This window comes from Microcaecilia unicolor, chromosome 11, assembly GCF_901765095.1.
Source record: "Microcaecilia unicolor chromosome 11, aMicUni1.1, whole genome shotgun sequence".
NCBI classification, from domain to species: Eukaryota; Metazoa; Chordata; class Amphibia; order Gymnophiona; family Siphonopidae; genus Microcaecilia; species Microcaecilia unicolor.
In genome coordinates, this window is record NC_044041.1 from 22,301,781 (window position 1) to 22,326,902 (window position 25,122).

Here is a 25,122-nt window from a genome sequence, read left to right on the forward strand (position 1 = left end):
TCCTTCTTAATTATAGAATGGTACTACTGCTGAATATTTCAAACTTTTTCATCCAGTGGAAATTAGTGTAGTTTGACAGTATCTAACGTTAGTAAATGACTGAACATTTAGACCAGTGGCGTACCCACAGGTGGGCCTGGGTGGGCCGGGGCCCACCCACTTAGGGCTCAGGCCCACCCAACATTAGCACACATTTAGCGGTAGCCGGTGTGGATCCCAAGCTCTGCCAGCTGAAGACTTCTCCCTGATGGTAACGAAAATGCTACTGTCCACAATACCAGCACCTGCGCATGCTCAGCTTTCAGCGCATGCTTGCTACAGACTGCCAAGGTGGAAAGGAGCGTTTTTTTTACCAGCTGAGATAATTTGTGTTGGTGGGGGGGGAGGGAACACTTGCCTATGGAACTTTGGAAGGCTAAGTGCTTTGAAAATATGCCTCTTGGTGCCCACCCACTTCTTGCCTAGGCCCACCCAAGATCTGTTGTCTGGCTACGCCTCTGATTTAGACACATGTAACTCACAGTCATTTTTCTCATGCTGCAAATTGATATATTAAGTTCAGCCAGCAGGGGCAGGAAGACCACTTGGCAATCGGTTGTTATTAAACTATTGATTATGAAAAAGAGTGGCCGTAGAGATCAGGGATTAGCCAGGACTGAGTTTTTGATGAGGCCTGAAGGTATCAGGGGTGGGCACTAGGCAGTGTGGACACCACCTCCAGTTCCTGCATTGGCCTGTACTAGTATCACTAACTCGGTGGTATAACTTCAAAGTGGTGGAATCATGGGTCACCAGTAGCCTAAATGGAAGCCTTACCCCTAACTAGCAGTACATCAAGATTACAACTGAGGGTTAGCAGTAAAAGCTAACTAACCACTGCTTTTCTTTCCCCCCCCCCCCTAGATTCAGCCAACACGAGAAATTCTACTACTACTATCCATAGGGTTTTAGCTGAAACCGAACCCTTACCCTGTTTATAAAACCATGCTAGAGCCTGCCAGTGCGGTAATGCAGACACAAACCATTCGCTTTGCATGTGCTGTGTCCGCATTGGCGCACAGCTTTGAAAACGAGGGGGAGGAGGGGTAGTCTTGATCCACACTAAAAACTAAGGTTGGTTTTTGTGTGAATGTAAACCAACAAGGGAATGAACAAGTTTATTAAGCAATACTTTTGAAGTACACAGGAAACAGTTTTTACAATAACCAAATAGCACTGGTAGATCCAGTCTAGCAGTGCAAATATAAACACATATTTATAAACAACATTTTTGTGGCCACACAACTATTTACTTATGTTCAATTTGCATATGTATTTCGATGTGGTCAATAATTAAATTCAAGCAAGCGAATATTGTAAGACAAAAACAATAGTTTCTCTACGTTCTCATCAGGCAAAGTGCTGCGCCGCTCTGCGTACAGCTGACCTGCTGAACTAAACAAGCGCTCGCTTGCTGTGCTAGTTGGTGGAGCAGACAGGTACTTGCTGGCAGCTGGTTCCAGGCTTGGAAACTGGCTGCAATGCCAGTAGCCAAAAATGTTGGTAGAACGAGGTACACATGGCTCCTTTAAATAAGCTGCAAGCTGTTGTTCGTACACTGGTTTCCATTCATTCCCAGCAATGACAGACTCAATTGGCAGGTTGTCATGTGCCTCCCACAGCCACGTCAATGGTGATACCGACTCAGACTGCTGGTCAGTCGAAAACTCACACTTCACAATATTCAAATCGACTGCAGAAAATTCTTCAATTGAATTTATCGATCGTAGAAATTCAATAATCTCTGCTTTAGCAGCTGCTACCTCTGGCCCAGTAAGGTATATATCTTTGAAACGAGGATCGAGGAGTGTAGCGGCAATGGTATGAGGAGCGGTTTTAACATAGGCAAAGTGTCGATTCATGGCATCGCACAGCACAGCCTTCATCTGCAACAGACCTCGATCATCAGAAGTACTCTGCATCTTGCCCTGCAACATCGCAATCAGCGGGATCACAACAGAGATGCAGGCGTCATCGGCTGAGATTTCAAGCATCGCAGCATAAAAAGGCTGCAAAACATTCACCACACGCTCTACAAGTTCCCATTCTGCAGAAGAAAGGGCGTTGATGCCGCCATGTTCCACGCTGAATAGATTGACAGCCCTACGCTGCTCGACCATACGTTCCAACATTATGTAGGTGCTGTTCCAGCACGTCTTCGTGTCCTGCAGAAGCTTATGTAGCGGTACACTGCAAGACTTTTGACAATCGGCAAACTTCTGGCATGCCTGCTCACTGTGCTGGAAATGGGTAACGATCGTGCGGGCTTTCTTGATCAGAGCCTCCACAGATGCCTGAGTAAACAGTGCCTCATGAACAACCAACTGCAGTGTGCGGGCCACACAGCCAACATCATGGATCCCGGCAATGCGCAGTGCGCTGATCATATTTGCACCATTATCGCAGACCCCGATGTGTACCTTTCCTTGTAGTCCCCATAATGTTACAGCTTCTTGAAGCTTTGAAGCAAGGTAGACACCATCGTGCTCCTCCTCGAGCACCATCGCACTTAAGATCAGTTTAGACCTGGTGGGTCCACGGAGAAAGTGTCCCATGAAGCTGAGCAGCGAGCAAGTCCTTGTTGGATTCGACCACACGTTGGTAGTGAATGACACCCATTTCGCCTCCGTTAGCAGTTTCTTCACGTGCTCAGCAATGGTGTTGTACGTCGCAGGCATAAGCGAAGTACGGTAATACTTCTCAGACTTTAGTTTGTAGCGCCGAGGAACCGCAGGATCAGTGAAGTTCAGCCGCCTGAAAGCTTCACCTTCAACGATCGAGTACGGCAACATATCAACAATGATGACATCCATAATTGCTTTGTCGATACGTTTTGCTGCCTCGCTATCATCGGCGAACGGTACTTGATGGCCCATCGTAGTTGAGCGAGTCGGCTGGATGAAAGCAGCAGGCACTATGGGTTCAGCTACAACTTCGACTTTGATTCTTTTGCACGCCACTGCATTGTGTTTATCAGCAACTTGCTTCAGATAAATGTCGTTGACATCCTTGTGACATTTTGCCAGGTGACTCTTCAGTCCATGCACAGTTTGAAATTTAGGCTTGTCACTGCCCAGAGAGAAAAGTCTGTCGCACTTGTTACACTTGGCTTTTCCAGGAAAAGCAACTTTTTCAAAGAAGTTCCAAATCGGATTCATCGGCATTTTATAATCTGGTTATATTCACGCTGGTGTTGCGCCACACTTGTGCCACTATACTGTAACATACAAAAACAAAAAAACACATTTACAAACCTGAAATAATATCAGCAATCAAGGGGTAAGGTGGGGGGTTTGCTTGGGGAAGGGGAGAAGAGACCTGGATTGACAATTGTTGAAGAAGGGTTCTGAGCTAGATGGACCATCGTCTGACCCAGTATGGCTATTCTTGTGTGTCTTGCTGGCCTGGGAGTTAGGGAGAGAGAACAGGGGGGTAGTGAAAGATGTGGGGTTGGGAGAGAAAGCTCTAGAGAACAGGTAAAAGAGGTATGGGAGAAAAATGGGGGGGGTATTCACCCTGAAGGGGCAGAGAAAGCTGAGGGCTGAACTAAGCAGGGGAGGGGAAGGGCAATATTCTAAGAGCTGGAGAAGCTGGAACCTATGATGGCAAACAGAGTATTTCATGCCTGGGGGAGAAGTCAGCCCTTACAATGGGGGAATTTTGCACAAGATAATTAAGAGGCCTTTTTTTTAACACGCTGTGATGAGCACTAACATGTGATTACCACAGCTTAAAATGGCGTCTCACTCACGGTACGTTTAACGTGTGCACGCTACTGGTAGTCTAAAAAATCAAATGTATTTTTTCACTGAGGGGGTGTATCTGTGGAGCAGAGAGTGAGCAACTACATTACTGCACACTAATTAGCACAGGATTAGCGTATACTACTACTACTACTATTTAGCATTTCTATAGCGCTACAAGGCATACGCAGCGCTGCACAAACGTATAAGCCCTTACTGCTCACAAAATAGGTGGCAGTCACATGCACTAACATTTTGATAATGGCCGCACGCTAATGGCAAGGTTAGCTCATGGCCTTTTTCCAGCCATGGCCAAAAGTGGCCTTAGTGCATAGAAAAGACCTCCATAAAGGCGCACTAATTGCTGTGGGCCTAAGTGTGCATTAGTTTCATTTTTTTTCTCTCATAATTTCCCCAGAAGGTACAGAGCTCATCTCAATCAGCAGGAGGTGGAATTTCACAAAAACCTTCAGAGGCAGGAAAGTGAACAGGAAATAGACTGAAGGGACAGGGGAGCAATGTGGTCAATTGGGAAGAAGAAACACTCCCACCTTTAGAATTTAAATTATAAAAGACCCATACCAAGCACTTTCCCTAATTATTTTGTTGTTGTTGTTATTTGTTTACTTTCCATATTTCAGTTTTCTTTTCACCTTCATTTTCACATCCTTCTCAGTTGGGTTTTTTTTTGCACCTTACTTCCTACACTGACCACATTGCTGTGGCACCTTCTTCCACACTCACTCATATATACACTGGGCCAGGTACATATAGCTTTATTTATAGGCACAAATTGGAAGAAACCAGTTGCGTTCCTAGGGGAGCTGACACCCGGGGCGGATCGCCGATGCGCCCCGCCCCCCGAGTGCAGTGCCCCCCCCCCAGAACAGCGCGACGCCCCCCCCCCCGGCGAAAGAACCCTCGATCCCCCGGCGAAAGAACCCCCCCGGGTGCACGCCGCTGGGGGGGGGGGGGGGGTGCCGCGCACCTGCCGGCTCTTCGTTGTCATGCTCCTTCTGCCCCGGAACAGGAAGTAACCTGTTCCGGGGCAAAGGGAGCATGAAAACGAAGAGCCGACAGGCGCGTGGCACCCCCCCCCCCAGCGGAAAGCACCCGGGGCGGACCGCCCCCCCCCCCTTGGTACGCCACTGGAAGAAACGACACAACTAGCTGCATATCTTCTGTTCCACCGCACTCATGCTTCCTTTCCACCTCTCCCCCCACAGAGCTTTGCTTTCTAACCCCATCACTACATCTTCCGTTCTCTTGCCCATGAAGCTGGAGAACAGTGGGCACAGAATCGGAGGAACAGACCAAGGATGTCTCTTTTAATAAACTCCATTTCTAAGGAAAAGACGACTCAACAAAGTACCATGTTTCAGCACTCGAAGTACCTTCTTCAGGAGTCTCGATAAATGTATACAGAGAGTCCTCGGAAGTAAATCTTTAAACAAAACGTTGTGGTCGTTAAAAAGACCTTTGTAAAGTATGGTATAGAGCAGTGATGGGCAACCTTTTGAGCTTGGTGTGTCAAAATTCGCCAAAAAACCGAGCATAACTCGGGTGGTGTGTCACTTCGAGAAAAATCACTGCTACTAGGACCGCCCCCGGGCTCCCCTACCCGAGATTGCTGCCCACCCGAGGTCGCCGGGGCCCCCCTCCACCCGCTACCGGGCCCGGAACTAACCTTAAAGCCTCCTTTCACGTCGCAGCAAGCAGCAGCAGGGCAGACCTCTCCTCCTTCCTTCTGTGCTCCGCCCTCGCGGACGTTACATCAGGTGAGGGCGGGACATGGAAGGAAGGAGTGGCCTGCCCTGCTGCTGCGACGTGAAAGGAGGCTTTAAGGTTAGTTTCCGGGAGCGAGGACGGACCACACTGCGTCAGCGCCGCATGTCAGTGCTGACACGCGTGTCATAGGTTCACCATCAGGGGTGTAGAGTGTGGCTTCTAGGTGCTGCTGGTTTGCAAACTCCATTTCTAAGGAAAACATTAAAAAAAAAAAAAAAAAGACGTCCTTGGTCTGTTCCTCGAAGAGCCTGATTCTGTTCCCATTCTTCTCCTCCTGTGACTTTGCATGGGACACTGTTGTTCTTTCCACTTTTGTGGTCTGGTTGCTGTTGCCCATGAAGGACACCTCTCCTCATCCTATTGTTCTTTCTGCAGCCCATAATAAAAACAGCGGGCCTGACATTCAAAGTGATTTAAACAGACAGGAGAGGCTCTCCTGGCTTTTAAATCACTTGCTGGAGACTAACCAGCAATATTTGGCTTCACGTAACCAGACAGTGCTGCTGAATGGCCAACCCCTAAAAGGCGAGGTCAGGGGAGTGCTGGGAGCAGAGATTAGACAGCGCATTGCCCTAGCTGTTAAGCATAAAGTTAGGACAGCCTTTTTTTCTGTCCTAACTTTATGCGGCAAGTTTAACCAGGCACTGGTCTGAATACTGGCAGGTGCCCAATTAAACTCACCTCGGATCATGCGCCTGCCCCCCCCCTTGCTGCCTAAAGTACTTGCAGTACTCAAAGTACATAAAGGGCTGCCACTAGAGGTCACGGCAGCCATTTTCAACACCACGTCGCAGGAGAAAGTGTACATCGCTCTGCCCGATCGCCCACAAACCACCAGAGATATTTCCAAGTATTGAACACAATATTCAAGGTGCGGTCACACCATGGACCGATACAAAGGCATTATAACGTCCTCACTTTTGTTTTCCATTCCTTTCCTAATACCTAACATTCTATTTGCTTTCTTAGCTGCCACAGCACTCTGAGCAAAGAGTTTCAACGCATCATCAACAACGATGCCGAGATTCCTTTCTTGGTCGGTGACTCCTAACGTGGAACCTTGCATTACGTAGCTATAATTCGGGTTCCTCTTTCCCACATGCATCACTTTGCAGTTGCTCACATTAAATGTCATCTGCCATTTATACACTCAGTCTCATAAGGATCTCTTGTAATTTTTCACAATCCTCTTGTGATTTAACAACTTGTGTCGTCAGCAAATGTATTTACCTCACTGGTTAATCCCATCTCTAGATCATTTATAAATATGTTAAAAAGCAGCAGCCTCAGCACAGACCCCTGGGGAACCCCACTACCTACCCTTCTCCATTGAGAATACTATTTAACCCTACTCTGTTTGCTATTTTTTAACCAGTTTTTAATCCACAATAGGACACAACCTCCTATCCCACTCTTCTGGAGTCTTTCATGAGTTTGTCTTGTTGGGCAGACTGGATGGACCGTGCATGTCTTTTTCTGCCGTCATCTACTATGTTACTCTGTCAAATGCCCTTTGAAAATCCAGATACACAATATCAACCGGTTCGCCTTTATCCCTGCTTTCCTATCTTTTAATGGATTTCTCAAATTATTTACTATTTTATGGTTTTCGTAATGTTTGAATTGTAAACCGTTCCGATTTGCCTGACAATAAGTGACGGTATAGTAAAACAAATAAACATCTGTATTCGGGGAGGGAGGAGGTAGCAACCACAGCAAATGAGTAATTATTTTCAGCCCAAAACAAAAATGGGCAGAAACGCAAAACAACACGAATGAATTTACCGCTATAAACACGCCAAAACTAAACCTTCCAATCTCAGAAACGCTAAAAATCCTTGGAGTCACTATCGACCGCCACCTAACACTCGAAACTCATGCAAACAACACAACCAAAAAGATGTTCTACTGCATGTGGAAACTGAAAAGAATAAGACCATTCTTCCCAAGATCCGTCTTTCGCAGCCTAGTGCAATCCCTCGTACTCAGCCATCTGGACTACTGCAACTCACTATACGCAGGTTGTAAAGAGCAAATACCGAGGAAACTTCAAACAGCCCAGAACACAGCAGCCAGACTCATCTTCGGAAACCAAAATATGAAAGTGCGAAACCCTTACGAGAGAAGCTACACTGGCTTCCACTCAAGGAACGCATTACTTTTAAAGTAGGCACATTAGTCCACAAAATCATTCACGGCGAAGCCCCAGCCTACACGTCTGAGTTAATAGACTTACCACCCAGAAACGCTAAAAGATCATCCCGAACTTTCCTCAACCTCCACTTCCCTAATTGCAAGGGCTTAAAATACAAGACACTGCACGCGTCAACCTTTTCTTACATGAGCACGCAGTTCTGGAATACACTGCCGCGCAACCTGAAAACGATCTACAAGCAAGCCACCTTCCGCAAACTATTGAAGACCCATCTTTTTGATAAAATTTACGGAAAGAACCAAAACACATAAAGTCCACGCTCACTGTTCAGTAATGCATCAATACATCCACTTCTGAACTCTCATGCCCCGTAATCTCACCTCACTCATACCTTACTCACAGAAAAATGTATACCATATGTCTTCTTGTTATTATAAATTGCCCTTTTAGCTTCCCGTTGTCTCCTCCCAATGTTTCACGCTTCTTTTCCATTGTTATATTCCTTAATGATACCTTGATTTTGTCTCGCATAACTCTTCACAATGTAATCCATTTAGTTGTAACAAATTGTATTCCCATCATTCATAATGCAAAAAGGTGGGAAAATGTGGGATACAAATGCAATAAAATAAACAGTGATTTTCGGAAATGCCAAACACACGGAAAAGGTAAAAGCCGGATCCTCTCAGTGCCACCTTAAAAAGGGAGTATGTTCTATTTTGACTGCCACTGAAGCATCTGTAGCTAAATGGCTGCACTGTACATCCTCTAGTCTGCAGCAGTCCCACTTTCTGCCCACCTCTTCCACACCTCCTTCAGTTCCCTCCTCACCCTGTTGCTTTTTATTTTTTTTCCAGCCACACTTCCACTCAAGTAAGAGCAGCAGGTCAGAAAAATGGGTCAAATCACTTCTTGCAGCTCAAGATTCAGGAAGCAACCGCCCCCCTCCCCCTGCAAACTTCTGCCTGGGAAGAAAATGAGATTTTGCCCTAGGGTATAAATACTTTTCTCTTACCTGCTGTTTACTTGGGACGGTGTAAAAGCCAGATCTGCGGGATCCTCGGGCTAACAGCGCTAGAAAGTCTAGCAAGGAACGTACTGGCTCTAACTCTCTTCTTCTTCCGGCTCAGGTCGGTGTCAGATAAAAAGTACAACAGCAGCACACAGCTGCCTGCTCTCAGGTCTCCGGGGACTGGCGCACAGGCTGCCGGGAGCGGTAGTCCAGGAAGACTGAGGCTCAGCGCTGCCTGGAGGAGGTGGGGGGCAGCAGCGTACTCGCTTTCCCAGCAGCCGAAGCGCTGTGTCCTGTGGCGCGGCCTCGAGGGCTCGCTGCGTGATGGCACGTGAAGACGGTGACGAGCACTTTCGGCAGTCAATCGGTTTTGCCCGTGTGGGTGGGTGGGAGGAGCCAGGTGCTGCTGCTGCTGAATTGAAGAACGTTCTGTTCCGGGAAGGCGGAAGTGGAGGAGGTTGGAAACCAAGTGGCAGGAGTAGGTTTCATGTGAAACTGAGAATTGGCAGAGTTTCAAAAACAAAAAAGGTTTTTGCAGCTGGAGCTTTATTTCTTTATTTGTTGCATTCGTAACCCACATTTTCCCCACCTATTTGCAGGCTCAATGTGGTTCACTTAGTACCGTCAAAGGCGTTTGACAAGTCGGATGATAACAGATGCAAGGTTGTGTGGAGGGGGGTGAGTGCGGAGGAGAGGAGGGCCATCAAGGATCACCTCTGGGTAAGTCCTGGTTGCCAGGGTGGAGGGGGCTTCGGATTTGCATGTATGAGTGGGGCTTTGGATTGGGGGGGAGGGTGAGGAGAGATGTGGATTAGATTGCAGGGCGTCGCTATGGGGTTGGGGGATGGGGATCAGATATGGGGGAGGGGGTTAGGCCCCTCCCCCAACCCCCCCCCCCAAACATCTGATCCCCCAATCCCATAGTGACGCCTTCAATCTAATCCCCATTTGTATTTATCATGATTATTTATTTATTTATTGCATTTGTATCCCACATTTTCCCACCTCTTTGCAGGCTCAATGTGGCTTACAATACATTATGAATGGTGGAAATACATAAGAAAATAGACATTTAGTATTACAGAAAGATCTTGGGTAACATGATAATGATAAAACATGATAGTAGTGTAACAAGCAAATATTGTAAGACAGTTCTGGAGATATGTTTAGGAGTTCACATTTGTTGATCTTTGTGGTATGCCTTGTTGAAGAGATGGGTCTTCAATGTTTGTGAAAGTTAGTTAGTTCATAAATCGTTTTTAAGCTGCGCAGCAGCACGTTCCAGAATTGTGTGCTCAAGTAGGAGAAGGTTGACGCATGCATTAGTTTGTATTTTAGACCTTTACAGTTGGGGAAGTGAAGATTGAGGAATGTGCGGGATGATTTTTTGGCGTTCCTGGGTGGTAAGTCGATCAGGTCTGACATGTAGGCTGGGGCATCTCCGTGAATGTATTTGTGAACTAGGGTACATATTTTGAACGTGTTGCGTTCTTTAAGTGGGAGCCAGTGTAGCTTTTCTCATAGGGGCTTAGCACTTTCATATTTTTTGACCGAATATAAGTCTAGCTGCAGTGTTTTGAGCTGTCTGAAGTCTCTTGATTATTTGCTCTTTGCAGCCAGCGTAGAGTGCGTTGCAGTAGTCTAGATGACTGAGTACCATTGATTGTACCAGGTTGTGGAAGACGGTCCTTGGGAAGAAAGGTCTTACTCTTTTTAATTTCCACATTGAGTGGTGAGTGGGGCACTATTACCTGTGGTGGCCAATAACATGAACTATCTAGCATTGTAGTAACTAGTGCATTATGGTATGTGTTTACCCTGTGTGATAGATGCAGGCAGTGGTGTGCTGGGGGGGGGGGGGGGTCCCAAGGTGGACTAAGGAAGTAATACATTCCTCTTTCTTCTTCCCCCCCCCCCCCCCCAAATGCAGGCATACCTTTGCTGACAGGGATGCCAAGCCTCACAAGCCAAATAAATGGACTACCGCCAGTCCCCGCTGCTTGTTTCTGGCTCAGAGCAGCTTGCCAAGAATGCTCATGCATACTTGCACAAGAAGACCTGGTGTTCTGCCCAGAGCCAGAAACAAGCAACGGGGAGCAGCAACAGTCCATTTATTTGGCTGGTGGGGCTTGGTATCCCTGCCAGCAAAGGTAACGGAGTTCGGAACGCCAAAGCTGGAGATTTACCACCGCTATTCTGGAGATTGAAGGCCAATGAGTGAGGTTTTTCTTGTGGGCTTCAACCATGTCTAAAACCAGTTCTGGCAGACACACATTCAAAAACTGACATATACATAATACATCCAAAACTTAATTATTATTTTCTCATTTCCCTCTTCCAAAATTCCAGATTGCATATGTAAAGTTCAGGAGGACCCAAAGCAGTCCAAAACAAGTAAAGTCAGAAACATATAGTTTATAACTAAATATTCAACCACCCTTAGGATTCACCTTTGGGTTTAAAAGGAAAAACCATGTTCATGTAAGGACTGGATAAACGAATTAAAACAAAGTTTAAAGCAAATGCCCTTAATATGTAATACCAATAATGAAACAATGATGGAAATTTCACATAGCAAGCAGCCTGAGCCAACAGATTTATTTTCCATTGGACATAATTAACTTTATGAACTTGGCTGCTAACAGTGTGCTGAACTGGCTAAGGTCGGCACATTTAAACTGACAGTTCTGCATGAAGGAAACCTTCCCTCATTATTCAACACCTTCTCTGTTAAATAGTAGTAATAAAAAAAGGCAAGTGCATTTTTTAAAATTTTTTATTTATAACCATTTAAATTTTTACAAGCGATACAACAACTTGCTGGAAATACAGAGAAAGTAATATGTAGGAATTACTTCAGTCAGGTAATTCTATTCTCTTCCTTAGACCACTAAAAAGTGCATTTTTATAATATACCACTGCAATCCACAAAACAAAAGGAGCAAGTTCCCACATGCCATCTTTTTCTTTTGATGTAGGCACAGAAAAAAAAAATGTTAAATGCTCCCAGGTCTCAACCTAATTAATGATTTTTTTTAACTATACTTATAAATATGTCTGTTAAGCACCTGATACTCATAATGTCTGTTTTGGTGGCCCTTTACTAAGTGAAAACATCAGAATACAGTGAGTCCCTATAACCAGCCCCTCCAAATGACACAATGATTACAATTTAGAACTAATTACTTCCTCTGTGTACATCCATATGCTGCACAAGCCGGCATGTTGAAAAATATAAGCGAGATAAAATTAAAATACCACCAACAATAAAGAATGACAACGTGAATAGAGATGCTCATAGATTTGCTTGCTTTGTTTGGATAACAGGGATGATGGGTGCATGGGGGAGAGGGAAAGGGAGACCAACCTCGTGGGCTTCAGCCGTCTCAATCTAACTGTCTTGGTCAGCTCTCTCTTACTTGCTCCTTTAGTTCTGGCTCCCAGCACCGCTGCCTTCTTCACTTTCCAGGCTGACAGCAGCGTGAGTAAAGTAAGCACACTGCCTTTGGCAGCCCCAGAAGGTCTCCCTCTGGGACAGGAAACTGCAGCAGAGGGAAAGCTTCCGGGCTGCCGAAGGCAGTGTGCTTACCTTGCTAACGCTGCTGGTGGGCCTGAAAATTGAAGAAGGCAGCGCTGCAGGGAGCCGTAAGGGAGTAGGAGAGAGCTGACCAAGGTGGTTAGATTGAGAACAGGATATGACGGCTGAAGCAGGGAGCGGGAGGGCAGCCAGTAGTGCCCAAAACCCAGGCACTTGACTTGCCACCAAGTTGGGGGGGGCCGGGCCCCCAAGGCCCCCCCATAGCTACGCCACTGCAACACAAGCCACAGGGGAGGAAGAGGACGACGATGCCGAAAGGGGACCCGAGTCACCCGAGCTGACATTTTGGGAGCCGGTTGTTAAAGTAGCTACTTTAATAACTGGCTCCCAAAATTCTTAAAAAATTAACAAACGGCTCGCGTGAGCCAGCTCTCACACCACTGGATGCAGGGCACATGCTTAACACGCCCCCAGCATTTACCACACAGACTTTGCACTTACTGTGCACTATTTTTTGCAACTACCACACGGTAACTGCAAAACCTAACCACATTTTAGTGAAACCCTAGATGACCTTATATTCCTGCATCCTTCTGATTTCAAGTGCAATTTGCTTTAAATTAGTCCCCCTTACTTTCTAATTGCTGCCAGTGGCATAGCTAGGATTGATGGGCCCTGGGTGGGTGGAAAAATTGAGATGGGGTCCCCCTATAACACCATTGCTCCCAAGGGGGAGGGGAGGGGGAGGTTGCATATTTCCTAAAACTGACATGTTACAATTAATAAATTCAGAAACAAATACTTTTTTTCTACCTTTGTTTGAGCGTTGCTTTGATCCTACTGTCTATCTTCTGCTTTTTTTTCTTAACAGTTTCCTTTTGACATTTCTTCTCTGTGTCCACCATCTAACTTTCTTATGTGTCTCTATCCATCCTCTCCAGTATCTCTCCTCTGTGTCTGTGTCCCAGTCCTTATGCTCCCTTCATGGCCGGCATCCCTGGCCCTTCTCATGTCTGGCTTCTTTCTCCCCCTTCTGCCTCTTGACACCCCCCCCCCCAACTTCCCCACCCATCTTCTATAGTCTGGCATTTCTCTCTCTCTCTCTCGCTCCATCCACTTGGGCCAGTGTCTCTCTCCCAGTCCAGCCTCTGCCTCTGTACTCTCTGCTCTCTCCCCACAGTCCAGCATCTGTCCCCTCTCTTCCCCCTCCCTTTTGCTCCAGGTCTCTCTCTCTCTTCCCTAAGCACCCCACCCAAGGTGCAGCATCTCTGTTCCCTTTCTCCTTTGATCCAGGCTCTCCCCCCCCCCCCATGTGCCTGGTTCCAGCATCCCCCCCCCCCCCCTCGGTCCTCAAAACCTTGGCTGGTCGCAGCAGAGGCAGCACTAAAGGCTGCTGTCTGTGGTAGGGTTGCCTCTGCTGCAACCTACCAGCATCTGGAGGGGAAGGAATAGAGGTAGGCTAATGCTGGACCCGCATGAGTGCATAGAGTGGGGGGAACACGCTGGACCTTGGCATGGGAAGGGGGTTCCAATTTCAGGTGACTCCTACCATTGGGCGACCCTGAGCACTTTGCAGGGCTCGCTCAATGGTATCTACACCCCTGCCTGTTACTCTATTATCTGTATTCCACCTTTGATTACTCCCTGTGCTATCTATTAAGACTAGCCGTTGAGCCCGTAAAAATGGGTTAGTATAGGACGGGGGGGTTGAAAGGCCCCCCCCCCCCCCGCCGCCGAGCTCGCCGCTGCCCCTCCGAGGTCACCGCTACGGCCCCCCCCCCCGGAGTCGCCGCCACCCCTCCACCCGGGCCGGGCCCTCACTTCGCTATTGAAACAGCGCGGGAACGCAGCACACAGCTCAGCTGAGCTGCCGTCCTTCTTCTCTGCCTGTGTCCCGCCCTCGTGGGCGAGGGCAGGACAGGCAGGGAAGGAAGGCCGACGGCAGCTCAGCTGAGCTGTGTGCTGCGTTGACGCTGTTTCTATAGCTGAGCGAGGGCCCGGGTGGAGGCGACCTTGGGGGGGGGGAGCGGTAGCGACGGCGGTTTCGTCCCTCCCCTTGCGCAGTAGAGTCCCTCTCTGTCCCGCCCCGTCATCACGTATTGACGCGGGGACGGGACAGAGAGGGTCTTTACTGCGCATTTGCGAGTGAGTTCGGTCACTCGCCATTTATATGTTTGATTGCATATTGTGTTGACAGGTTAAATAGCATACTATGTCATTATTTGATTATTTTTCTGCTGTAATTGTCTCTTATCTATGTTCAGCTTATTCTTGCTGTACAAGCCTTGGATTAATTTTTTTTTTTTTAAAGGCAGTAAATAAATCCTAATAAATAAGAGCCTCTTAAAGCACAAAAAATCAATTTAACACACGTTAATCTAAAAATTATCTATTTTAAAAATAGATGCAGTATTGTTGATTTGTGTAAGTGTTCTGCCCTCCTACTGGCTGTGATTGGCAGCTTAAACCGGTGTATACAACATCACTTTGAGAATACTCAGAACTCCTGAAATCAAAATTTTCCTTAATGCATTAATCAAACAAGGAAAATAACTTACAATTGACATGCTGGCAAGAACAAACTGGGAGTCTGTTCTCCACCTCTCTCTCTCCGTGCAAGAAAGAAGCTGGAAGTAATTCAACAACACTCTGAGAGTAATGCTGTTTCTACTTTTACACCGGTGAAATCTTGATAGAGTCGCAGTAGTTTTGAAAGGATCATACAGGAGAATACAGCATAGGCAATTTCAGTTCACAGAGGAGATATGCCGAAGACTAACTGTTACTGACTTAATGGAGAAAGAAGGGGAGGGGCAACTTGCCCATCAAGTTTAGAGAACAAGGCAAGCCAATAGAAAGAGTCCCATAAGATACAGTGAACTGGACATGTGATCTGAAAGAGCCTATTGCAGGGAACTACAGGATTACAGGGATTTGTAGTGTTATTATATATCCTATCATCTGCCTCCATGCAAATGGGGAGGGGGGGGGGGGGGGCTAGAACAGTTGGTTAAAAAGTTCAAATGCTTTCAAAAATGTATATTAGCATGAATTTGTGAAACAAATGAAAACAATGTCTGAAAAAATGGAAAAAGTCTGAAAACAAACCAAATACATATAGTAACATAGTAGATGACGGCAGAAAAAGACCTGCACGGTCCATCCAGTCTGCCCAACAAGATAAATTCATATGTGCTACTTTTTATTTGTACCTGTCCTCTTCAGGGCACAGACCGTATAAGTCTGCCCAGCACTATCCCCGCCTCCCAACCACCAGCCCCGGCACAGACTGTATAAGTCTGGCCAGCACTATCCCCGCCTCCCAACCAACAGCCCCGCCTCCCACCACTGGCTCTGGCACAGACCGTATAAGTCTGCCCAGCACTCTCTCCGCCTCCCAACCACCAGCCCCGCCTCCCACCACTGGCTCTGGCACAGACCGTATAAGTCTGCCCAGCACTATCCCCACCTCCCAAGCACCAGCCCCGGCACAGACCGTATAAGTCTGCCCAGCACTATCCCCGCCTCCCACCACCAGCTCTGGCACAGACCGTATAAGTCTGCCCAGCACTCTCTCCGCCTCCCAACCACCAGCCCCGCCTCCCACCACTGGCTCTGGCACAGACCGTATAAGTCTGCCCAGCACTATCCCCACCTCCCAAGCACCAGCCCCGCCTCCCACCACTGGCTCTGGCACAGACCGTATAAGTCTGCCCAGCACTATCCTCACCTCCCAACTACCAGTCCCGCCTCCCACCATATTTTCTGTGTATATCCCTGGAGGTAATGAAGACAAGGACAGTATTTGAATTCAAGGAAGCATGGGACAAGTACAGAGGATCTCAACTCATACAAACTGATTCTCCATCAATACAGGATAATGGACCACGAATTAAAAAATAGAAACGTGCCGAGAACAAAGTGAGGCAAATAAAAACCCTGAGAAGTGAGACTGTGAGCAAAGTAGGATTGGAGAAAGAGTATCAAATTCTTTTTTTCCTCCTGTACCTTGTGAAATCAAAAACTTGAAGAGATAAATGTTTCTTATAATCTAATAATCCAATCTCTAGCAATGGAAAATAAAGTATTTTTTTTTATAGTTCATTTGAATTTGATATATTGTTACCTTGTCTGGATAACTAACTTGGCCTGAGACACTTTTTTCCACTCTCATCATGTTGGTCTTTTTTTTCCCATTTCTTCTTTCTCTCCTGGGTTCACTTCCTTCCTTCCATTTTCATCTTTTTCTGTTATTTTTCCTCTGTACTGCTGTATCTCCACTCATAGCTAAATCCCCCCCCCCCCAACACTACTAGCTTTCTTTTACCCTTCAGGCCCCGCATTCCCCCCGCTCTCTGGATCTTTTCCCAGCCTCCTACTCCCCTGTCTCCTTCTCCACCATCTTAGGTCCTTTGCCCATCCTCCCTCTCCTTTCATCCTTCCTCCTATACTGGGTTTGCATTTCCTCTCCCTCCCCCCCCCCCCCCCCCCATCCCTGATTATATCTCCTTCTCCCTCCCTTCCCAATTAAGGTTCTCTCCTCAACCCTTTTTCTACCACTTTGTACCCTATACAGGGTCCTGTCTCTCTTCAGACATTCTTCCTTTCCTACCTCCAGGCATTCTCTCCCCCGCCTTTCTCTCAACTAGACAGACCTGTTGAAAACTCATCTCTTTGAGAAAATTTACTGCAAGGATCAAAACACATGAAGACCTTACACACTAATAGAAATGCACCAATACGCTCTCTTCAGAATTCTCTCCCCCCCCCCCCCCCCCTATTTTCACCACACTTAAAACTCTACCCACAGATAAAAAATTATCATACCCTATGTTCTCTTGCTATTGTTCTATCGCCTTATCATCTCCCCATTGTTACATTCCATTGTTCTATTCCCTAAATGACGTTTTGACGTTGACTTTGTCTTCCCAAAACTCCTCACAATGTAACCCATAATCGCACTGTAACAAATTGTATTTCCATCATTCACAATGTATTGTAAGCCACACTGAGCCCGCAAACAGGTGGGAAAATGTGGGATACAAATGCAATTAAATAAATAGAAGAGCATACCCCACTGACCCAACATAAAAACACCTGGATACCTGCGACACAACGTAAACAAAGACCGTAATGGACATTACCTGACTCCTCCTTTCCCTTTCTAAGTTCCCCCCCAATTATTCCTACCATGCATGTACCTCATTCTGCCACAGCATCACCTTGTGTACTCGTTATACCTTGTATTTGTTCAGACCGGAATCGGCTAACGCCGTTAACGGAACTATGTAAGCCACATTGAGCCTGCAAAAAGGTGGGAAAATGTGGGATACAAATGTAACAAATAAATCTAAACTATATAAATGACAAGTGACCGACTCACCCGCAAATGCGCAGTAGAGACGTCCCTCTCTGTCCTGCCCTCGCGTCAAGATGTGATGACATCAGAGGGTGGAACAGAGAGGGAAACGGACCCTGGAGCCTGGAGACAAAGCAACATCGCTGGCGCAGCAACCTCCACCCCCCTCCATCACCGACGTTTCCACCGTTCCCGCCCACCTCCATATCGGGCCCCCTGCGCTGACATGACAGCGCCTCTCACCTCCGTGTGGAAGCGCTGCAGGCAGCAGCAGAGCAATCTGCTGCCTGCAGCACTTTCACACGGAGGTGAGAGGCGCTCTCGTGTCAGTGCAAGGGGCCCGGCACGGAGGGGGGAGGGAGCGGCGAGGAGGGTAGCTGGACATGGGGGGAGGGCAGGGGAGAGAGCAGGGTTGGTGGAGGGGGGGGAGGCCAAGGGAAAGAGGAGGGTTGCTGGATATGGGGGGAGGGCAGGAGAGAGAGGAGGGCTGGTGGACGGGGTGAGGCCAGGGGAGAGAGGAGGGCTGCTGGACATGGGGGGGAGGGCAGGGTTGCTGGACATGGATCGATGGAGGGGAGGGATGGATGGAGGTGAGAATTATTACATTTTGCAAAACACAAATCTCGCCCGTTTTAACAGGCTTAACGGCTAGTAAATAAATAACCTATCTTCACTCTCTCTAGGCATTCTGTCTTTACTTTTGGTATGCACAAATTTTCTCCACCTTTTACTCCCCTCCATTCAAATACTCGTTTCCCTTATCCTCCACTCTTCCCACCAAACACATCAGTGTTTTCTGGTATAGCCGGACCTGTTCTGATTAGCTTTGATTTTCTAAGGGAAAAAAAATGTAAAAAAAAAAAACCCACAAAACTCTCTTCCGATCCCACTACAGTTCCTCCTCATCTGCAGTGGTGTGAGGTTAATCTTGTTTTCTTTTTTTTAATTGTCTTTATTGAGAATTTTTAAAAAACATGGCTTGCAGAATACATATAAGAACTCAATGAACAACAGCAATGAGGATATTAATGAAATCAGTAGATGCAATAAATACATTATTTCCAGCACAATTAGAAGGCGAGAAATAATATTGATTAGTTAACACAGCTCATACCTCAAGATTGGCCTCACACCACAGTGGAAGGTGAGGTGCAAAGATACCAGAGGAGGCCCGTCCCAATGAGTGAGATTTTTCAAGCAGTGTGTTCAGGGTATATATTTGTCTTGCTTTGCAAATTAAATTAGCTCTAAAAAAAATGATATTTTAATAATAAAAATGGTATTTAGGTTTTTCAGGTTTTCTTTTAAGTTGTAGGCGGCCTGTGGTGTTCTGCGTTCACTTTTTCTCTACCTGCCTTTGGTCTGGCTGGACACACTGGTGTGTATGGAGGAGGGCAAGGGGTCTGCAGTGTCTGCACTGCCCCCACCAGCCCTTTGCGATTAGAATCGGAGCAGTTCTCTTGGACCCTCTCTGCTCCTTGTGCCAGGGGAAGCAAATGGCATTTTACCTGTCTTTGCCAGCTGATACTAAACGCAGTCGGAGCCCACATCTGCGGCTCGTTAAAATAACTTGTTTTGTTTGTCCTCATTTCCAAGACAAAGTGTTTCCCTTCCCCAAAGGCTCACAGAATCACCCCAGATACGGAAAGATATAAACAGGATGGAGTCGGTCCAGAGGGCGGCTACGAAATTAGTAAGCTGCAAAGGAGTGAAATACAAACAGGCTTATGCTACGACCTTTGCATACAAAAGCACACAGTCTTGGAATGCGCTACCCAAGGCCCTGAAAACCATGAACAATCTAACCAGCTTCCGCAAAGCTCTGAAAACACACCTCTTTAACAAAGCCTACAAAAGTCACCCTCAATGATACAAATCATCCCCAACCACCCAAGCACACGTAAAACACTTCACATAAGCCACCCAGCATCTGTCCATCTAACGCCTTGTCTACCTCAGCTCATGATCAACTATCTCTTAATCATGTACTGACTTTAGCTAACTCCTTGTTTACCTCAGCCCTTGATCAACTGTATTTTAATCATGTACTGACTTTAACATAACCCTACTCTGTAAGCCACATTGAGCCTGCAAAAAGGTGGGATAATGTGGGGTACAAATGCAATAAATATACGGACAAGCTTATGAACCTCAACATGTATACACTGGGAGAGAAGAGATATGATAGAGATATTTACATATCTCAAGCAGTGGCGTAGCCACAGGTGGGCTTGGGTGGGCCAGGGCCCATCCATTTATGGCTCAGGCCCACCCAACAGTAGCACATGTTTAGTGGTAACTGGTGGGAATCCCAAGCACCGCCAGCTGAAGAGTTCCCCCTGATGGTAACGAAAATGCTACCCTCTACAACACTGGCACCTGCGAATGCTCAGTTTTCAGTGGATGCCTGCTGCCAAGGTGGAAAGAAACGTTTTCCCACCAGCTGAGATAATTTTTTGGGGGGGAGAGGGGGGAGAACACTTCACTTGGTGCCTACCCAATTCTTGCCTAGGCCCACCCAAAATCTGTTGTCTGGCTACGCCCCTGATCTCAAGGCAGTGGCGTAGCCAGACTGCCAATTTTGGGTGGGCCTGAACCCAAAGTGGGTGGGCACAAAATTTTCTCTCTACCCCCCTCCCCCAGCAAAATTTAGTCACACTTTTCAGTGAGCTTTCAGAGGCCAAAACCTCCTGCCTCAGGTCAGTATAATGCTGTTACGGTATCCTCTCCTGACCTAAGGAAGGAAGTATTGGTCTCTGAAACTTTATTAACACCATATTACTTTATCCTAAATTAAAAATAAAATTATTTTCTTTACCTTTGTTGTATGGCCATTTACTTTTTCTCATTGTGTTGCTCCCAGTCTCTAGATTCCGCTTTCCTTCGTCTTTCTCTTGCCAGGGTTTCCTGTCCATTCATCACCTATAGCTTTTCATCTTTTCCTCACCCTTGTTCGCCACATGCCCCTTCCTCTTATTCTCCAGTCTTTCCCTACTCTGTCCTCTCCCTCTTTCCATCCAGCAGCTCCCCTCTTTCTCTCCCCTCTTTCTTTTGCATCCAGCGTCTCCTTTTTCTCCCTACCCTTCCATCCAGTGTCTTCCCTCTTTCTCTCCTTATCCTTCCACTCATCTACCCTCTCTCCTGATCCTTCCATCTAGTGTCTCTATCTCCCCTCTCCTTCTATCCAGTGCCTATCTCTCTACCCTTTTCTGTTCAGTCTCCTCCCTCTCTCCACATCCTTCTAGTTTCTCCCCTTTCTCTCTGCATCCTTTCATCCATCTCCCCTCTTTCTCTCCCTATCCTCCCATGTCCAGCAGCTCTCTTCCCTCTAGTCCCTTCTTCCTCTTCCTTCCTTGTCCAGCAGCCCTCTCCCTTCCATCCAATCCCCTCCTCCTCTCCATCCCATGTCCAGCAGCTCTCTCCCTTCCCTCTAGTCCCTTCTTCCTCCCTTGTCCAGCAACTCTCCAGTCCCTTCCTCCTCCCTCCCATGTCCAGTAGCTCTCTCCCTTCCCGCCAGTCCCTCCCATGTCCCAGCAGCTCTCCCTTCCCTTCAGTCCCTTCTTCCTCTCCCTTCCATGTCCCAGCAGCTTCTCCCTTCCCTTCAGTCCCTTCTTCCTCTCCCTTCCATGTCCCAGCAGCTTCTCCCTTCCCTCCAGTCCCTTCTTCCTCTCCCTCCCATGTCCCAGCAGCTCTCTCTTCCTTCCCTTAAGTCCGTTCCTCCTCTCCCTCCTATGTCCCAGCAGCTCAGCCACTTCCCCCCCCAGGCCAGCAAATCCACATCCTTCCCGCGCTGTCGCTGCCCTTTTGTCCCGCGGAGGCAGCGTTCAGCGTTTCCTTCCTGCCCTGTCTTCTCCCCAGGGTCTGCTGCAACGTCCCTGCAAGTGGAATCCTTTTCCTTTTCGGCCGTCGCGCTGCGCTGCCATACACATAGGCAGCTTCGCTCCTCCCCCGCCGCATCCATTCTGGCCCTCTCTGATGCACTTCCTGTTAGGGCTGGATGATCGCGGTGGGGGAGGAGCGAAGCTGCCTGTGTGTATGGCAGCGCAGCGCGACGGCCGAAAAGGATTCCACTGGGACGATGCAGCGGAGCCTGGGGAGAACACAGTACAGGAAGTAAACGCTGAACGCTGCCACCGCTGGACAAAAGGGCAGCGACAGCGTACGAAGGATGGGCGGGCCTGGAGGGAAAATGGGTGGGCCTGGGCCTGTCCAGGCCCACCCGTGGCTACGCCCCTGTCTCAAGGGCATTAATGTACAGGAAGTGAGCCTTTTTCAACTGAAGGAGAGCTCTGGAACGAGGGGGCATACGATGAAGTTAAAAGTGAATAGGCTAAGGAGTAACCTAAGGAAGTATTATTTCACAGAAAGGGTGGTGGAGGCGTGGAACGGCCTCCCGGTGGAGGTTATGGAGTCCAGGACTGTGTCAGAATTTAAAAAGGCATGGGATAAGCATGTAGGATCACTTAGGAAAAGGATCCCTAAGAGTTAGGGGTTACAGAGGATGGGAAGACTGGATGGGTCATTTGGGTTTTATCTGCCGTTTCTATATGTATTTTGAATCCTAGAGCCAATCAGTCTTTCCAGATGACTTGCGCTTCCCTCAGCTTTGGTGGGATCAGATGTCTTCTGCTCTTCTTCATTTCTGTGGCTCTTGGAGCTGTAACCAGTCTCCTGCCTCTCCATGTGTTTCAGTCTCTTCATTCAGCTCCCAGATGTGTTAGAGGATGGGCTCTGGCAATGTGCGAAGTCCAACTGAGTGTCTCATGCCTAATGAACGTGAGTTAGTACCTCTGGGATTGGGAGCAGTCGCTGATGTACTAGTGTCTACCACCAAAAAAAAAAAAGAGTGTTTTTACTGCACTTTGATATACCACAGGAGACACCATCCCAATCAGCACCTGTAAACCTTCCCCCCTCCCCCAATCAACAGACACTCTTTATATGGAAGTGTGACCCCCTAGTGGCACCTCAAGACTACTGCTAGGAGTGCCATTTTGTGAGATGGCATCGGCATGTGCAGGAGTAGCTGGGGATTGCTCCTACCCAGGGACCAGGGGTGTGCTGGTAAATTTTTAACAACAGGCTCTTTCTCCGGACGTAGCCAGCTCTGCAGTTGGAAGGGCCAGGGGTGGCCGGGTGGGGAGGGGAGCAACACTTGCCTCTCTCTCCTCCCTCCCTTCGTGTGGGCACACTAGGCATACCTTTGCTGGCAGCCAATAAATGGACTGCCACCACTCCCGACGTCTTGCTCTGAGCAGCATGCTGAAACTTCTCACACATGCTGGAGAAGTCCCAGCCTGCTGCTCAGAGCTGGAAACAAGGAGTGGGGAGCAGCAGCAGTCTACTTACTTGGCTGGCAGGGCTCAGCATCCCCACCAGCAAAGTAAAAGAGAATTCAGCAGGGGGCCCAAGCCCACATTTTGGGAGCCAGTTGTTAAAATAGCCATGGAGGGCCCTACTTTAACAACCGGCTCCCAAAATTCTTAAACACTTAACAACCGGCTCTTGCGAGCCTGTGAGAGCCTGCTCCAGCACACCACTGCCAGGGACCCACTAGGCTACCAGGTAAGGGTCGATAGGTCAAAGGTCAGTGGGTGGTGGGCCCTTTGCAGGGGGCATTCTGATTGAGGGGAGTGGGGGGAATAGCATCGTGGCCCCTTTGCAATGCTGCCTGGGAGCATTGTGCCACGTTTTGAGGTCTGATGCTCCCGGCAAGGTAAACTAACTTCTTTTTCCAGCAATAACTCGACTTACATTATTCACCACAAGTTGCATTGTAGAATTTACATAGTAATGAGCTGTTTTACATGCATTTACATGTTTTGCTTCTCATTACTAGGTAGCCTGTGGAGACTTAGTTTTCACTGTGCTGCGGTAATTTAAGTCACATTAGTGTCCTTTAATATGCGTTATGGTGCAAATAACGCAACTTAGATCCCTGTCGCTGCTTGGTAACTTCCCCCCCTGAGTATGAAAGTGGGATGTGAATGAAGAAAAAAAATCAATCCAAACTCAGAAAGCCTGTTTTTCCTGCTGACCAAGATGGCCCTAACGTTGGGGAAGCGGCATGCTGTTTCTCACAGAACGTGCTTTGGGTACTGAAGAATTGGGTAACGGGGAAAGAGATGTGGCCGAGTTATCAGATATTAGCTCAGCATCATCCAGATTACTGAAGAAAGAGAAGCTTCCAGCTAAAGTCTGCTGCAACCCCCACAGGCCGGAGAAGCAGAGGAAGATCAGTACAAACAGTCTGGGGGCTGAGAGAACCTGCAGAAATGAGTCACTACCTAACTCGGGGCTGGGGATGAATAATGCAACCGCAGCACATCTACTCCCATTCACAGATACGACAGCAGCACCTGCCAGGCCAACCTTGTACATGAGACCTTCTCACATTTGTTTCAGTTCAGCCATCTGTGATGTGCTGAAGTGGGTTTTCAGAAACTCTGCTTGTAATTTACAGTGGAATTGGAAACAGAAACAGATACCCTAAATAATCATCACAACAGCACCATCTGGGAGGTCCGTGCCTCTCCCAGTTACAGTTCACACTTTATTACAAACTAGTAAAAAAAAGGCCCGTTTCGGTATGAAAGGAAGCAGGCGCTAGCAAGGTTTTCCTCCCCCCCCCCCCTCCCTCCGTCCCTCTGTCCCCACCAAGTCCCAAGGCCCCGTTTCCGCCCCTCCGTTTTCCATGGCTTCCTCCCTCCGTCACTCTCCTTCACTCTGTTCTCCCTCCGAGTTGCAGGCCCCCCCCCTCCCTCTGTCATTCTCCTTCGGTCTGTCCTCCCTCCGAGTGCCAGTCCCCTCCCCTCTAAAATCGCCAACCTCCCCCTCTCTTACCGGGGTCCCGTCGGCAGCATTGAAGAGCGAACAGACTCAGCGAGTGTACTGCCTTTCCTGCTCGTGAGCTCTGACTTTGGTCCCGCCCTCATTTCCTGTTTGCGCAAGGGCGGGACCAGAGTCGGAGGGAAGAGGAGGGAAAGCAGCATACTCGGACGTCAGTATGATGTCGGTGTTATCTACCGCAGGTAGCAGACCACGTCCGAGGGAGCCACGGTCCCAGGCAGCGTCAGAACGTTGGAGGTGAGAATTATTTTATAGGATGTGATATGCAGCCCATCCAGTGTGGAGCAAAAAGACTTTCCGCATTTTACAAGTTTTCAGTCATTAAGCTAGTACTGACCCGTCCCCACCGCCACTTCCATAAAAAAAATCTTGCTATTTGTCTGTTGTCCTGTGGACCTACTCTGTGAAGGATAGCAAGTCCATTTGTTTCCCAACTGCAGTACCCCCATCTGCCACAGCTCTCAAATGTACCAGTGACCTGCATTCAGATACCAAGCCCAAGACAGTCCAAGTCCTTTCCACTCCCTTCTGTTATGGAAGCATGCAAGAATTTTCAGGTAATTACCAGGTACATAGGGAGTAATTCTGTAAAGTGGCATCATCTTTTGGGCACCCTGATCCAGCGTGGGAAGTGCCAGT

At 47.8% G+C, this 25,122-nt stretch overlaps 2 protein-coding genes across 9 annotated transcripts in view; one reads left to right on the plus strand and one right to left on the minus strand.

The window, feature by feature from the left end:
• Window positions 1-440: 440 nt before the first annotated feature.
• Window positions 441-8,890, minus strand: LOC115480634 (zinc finger BED domain-containing protein 4-like). The gene is made up of 2 exons (XM_030219454.1): window positions 8,741-8,890; window positions 441-3,256 (listed from the first exon to the last, which is right to left on the minus strand). Exon 2 carries the CDS (start codon window positions 3,201-3,203, stop codon window positions 1,326-1,328), a length of 1,878 nt encoding a protein of 625 aa, XP_030075314.1. The 5' UTR covers window positions 3,204-3,256; window positions 8,741-8,890; the 3' UTR covers window positions 441-1,325.
• A 260-nt stretch (window positions 8,891-9,150) lies between these two features.
• The window catches only part of LOC115480570 (retinol dehydrogenase 14-like), a 50,106-nt gene continuing 34,134 nt past the window's right edge, over window positions 9,151-25,122 (plus strand). Inside the window, exons 1-2 of one of the 8 annotated variants that reach the window (XM_030219348.1) lie at window positions 9,151-9,215; window positions 9,337-9,457. In XM_030219348.1, the coding sequence (XP_030075208.1) occupies window positions 9,394-9,457 (64 nt within the window). In that variant the 5' untranslated portion in view covers window positions 9,151-9,215; window positions 9,337-9,393. Of the gene's footprint in view, window positions 9,216-9,263; window positions 9,286-9,336; window positions 9,458-22,199; window positions 22,411-25,122 lie in introns of those variants that run through there. The other 7 variants (XM_030219349.1, XM_030219347.1, XM_030219341.1 and 4 more) reach the window with 7 other exon arrangements.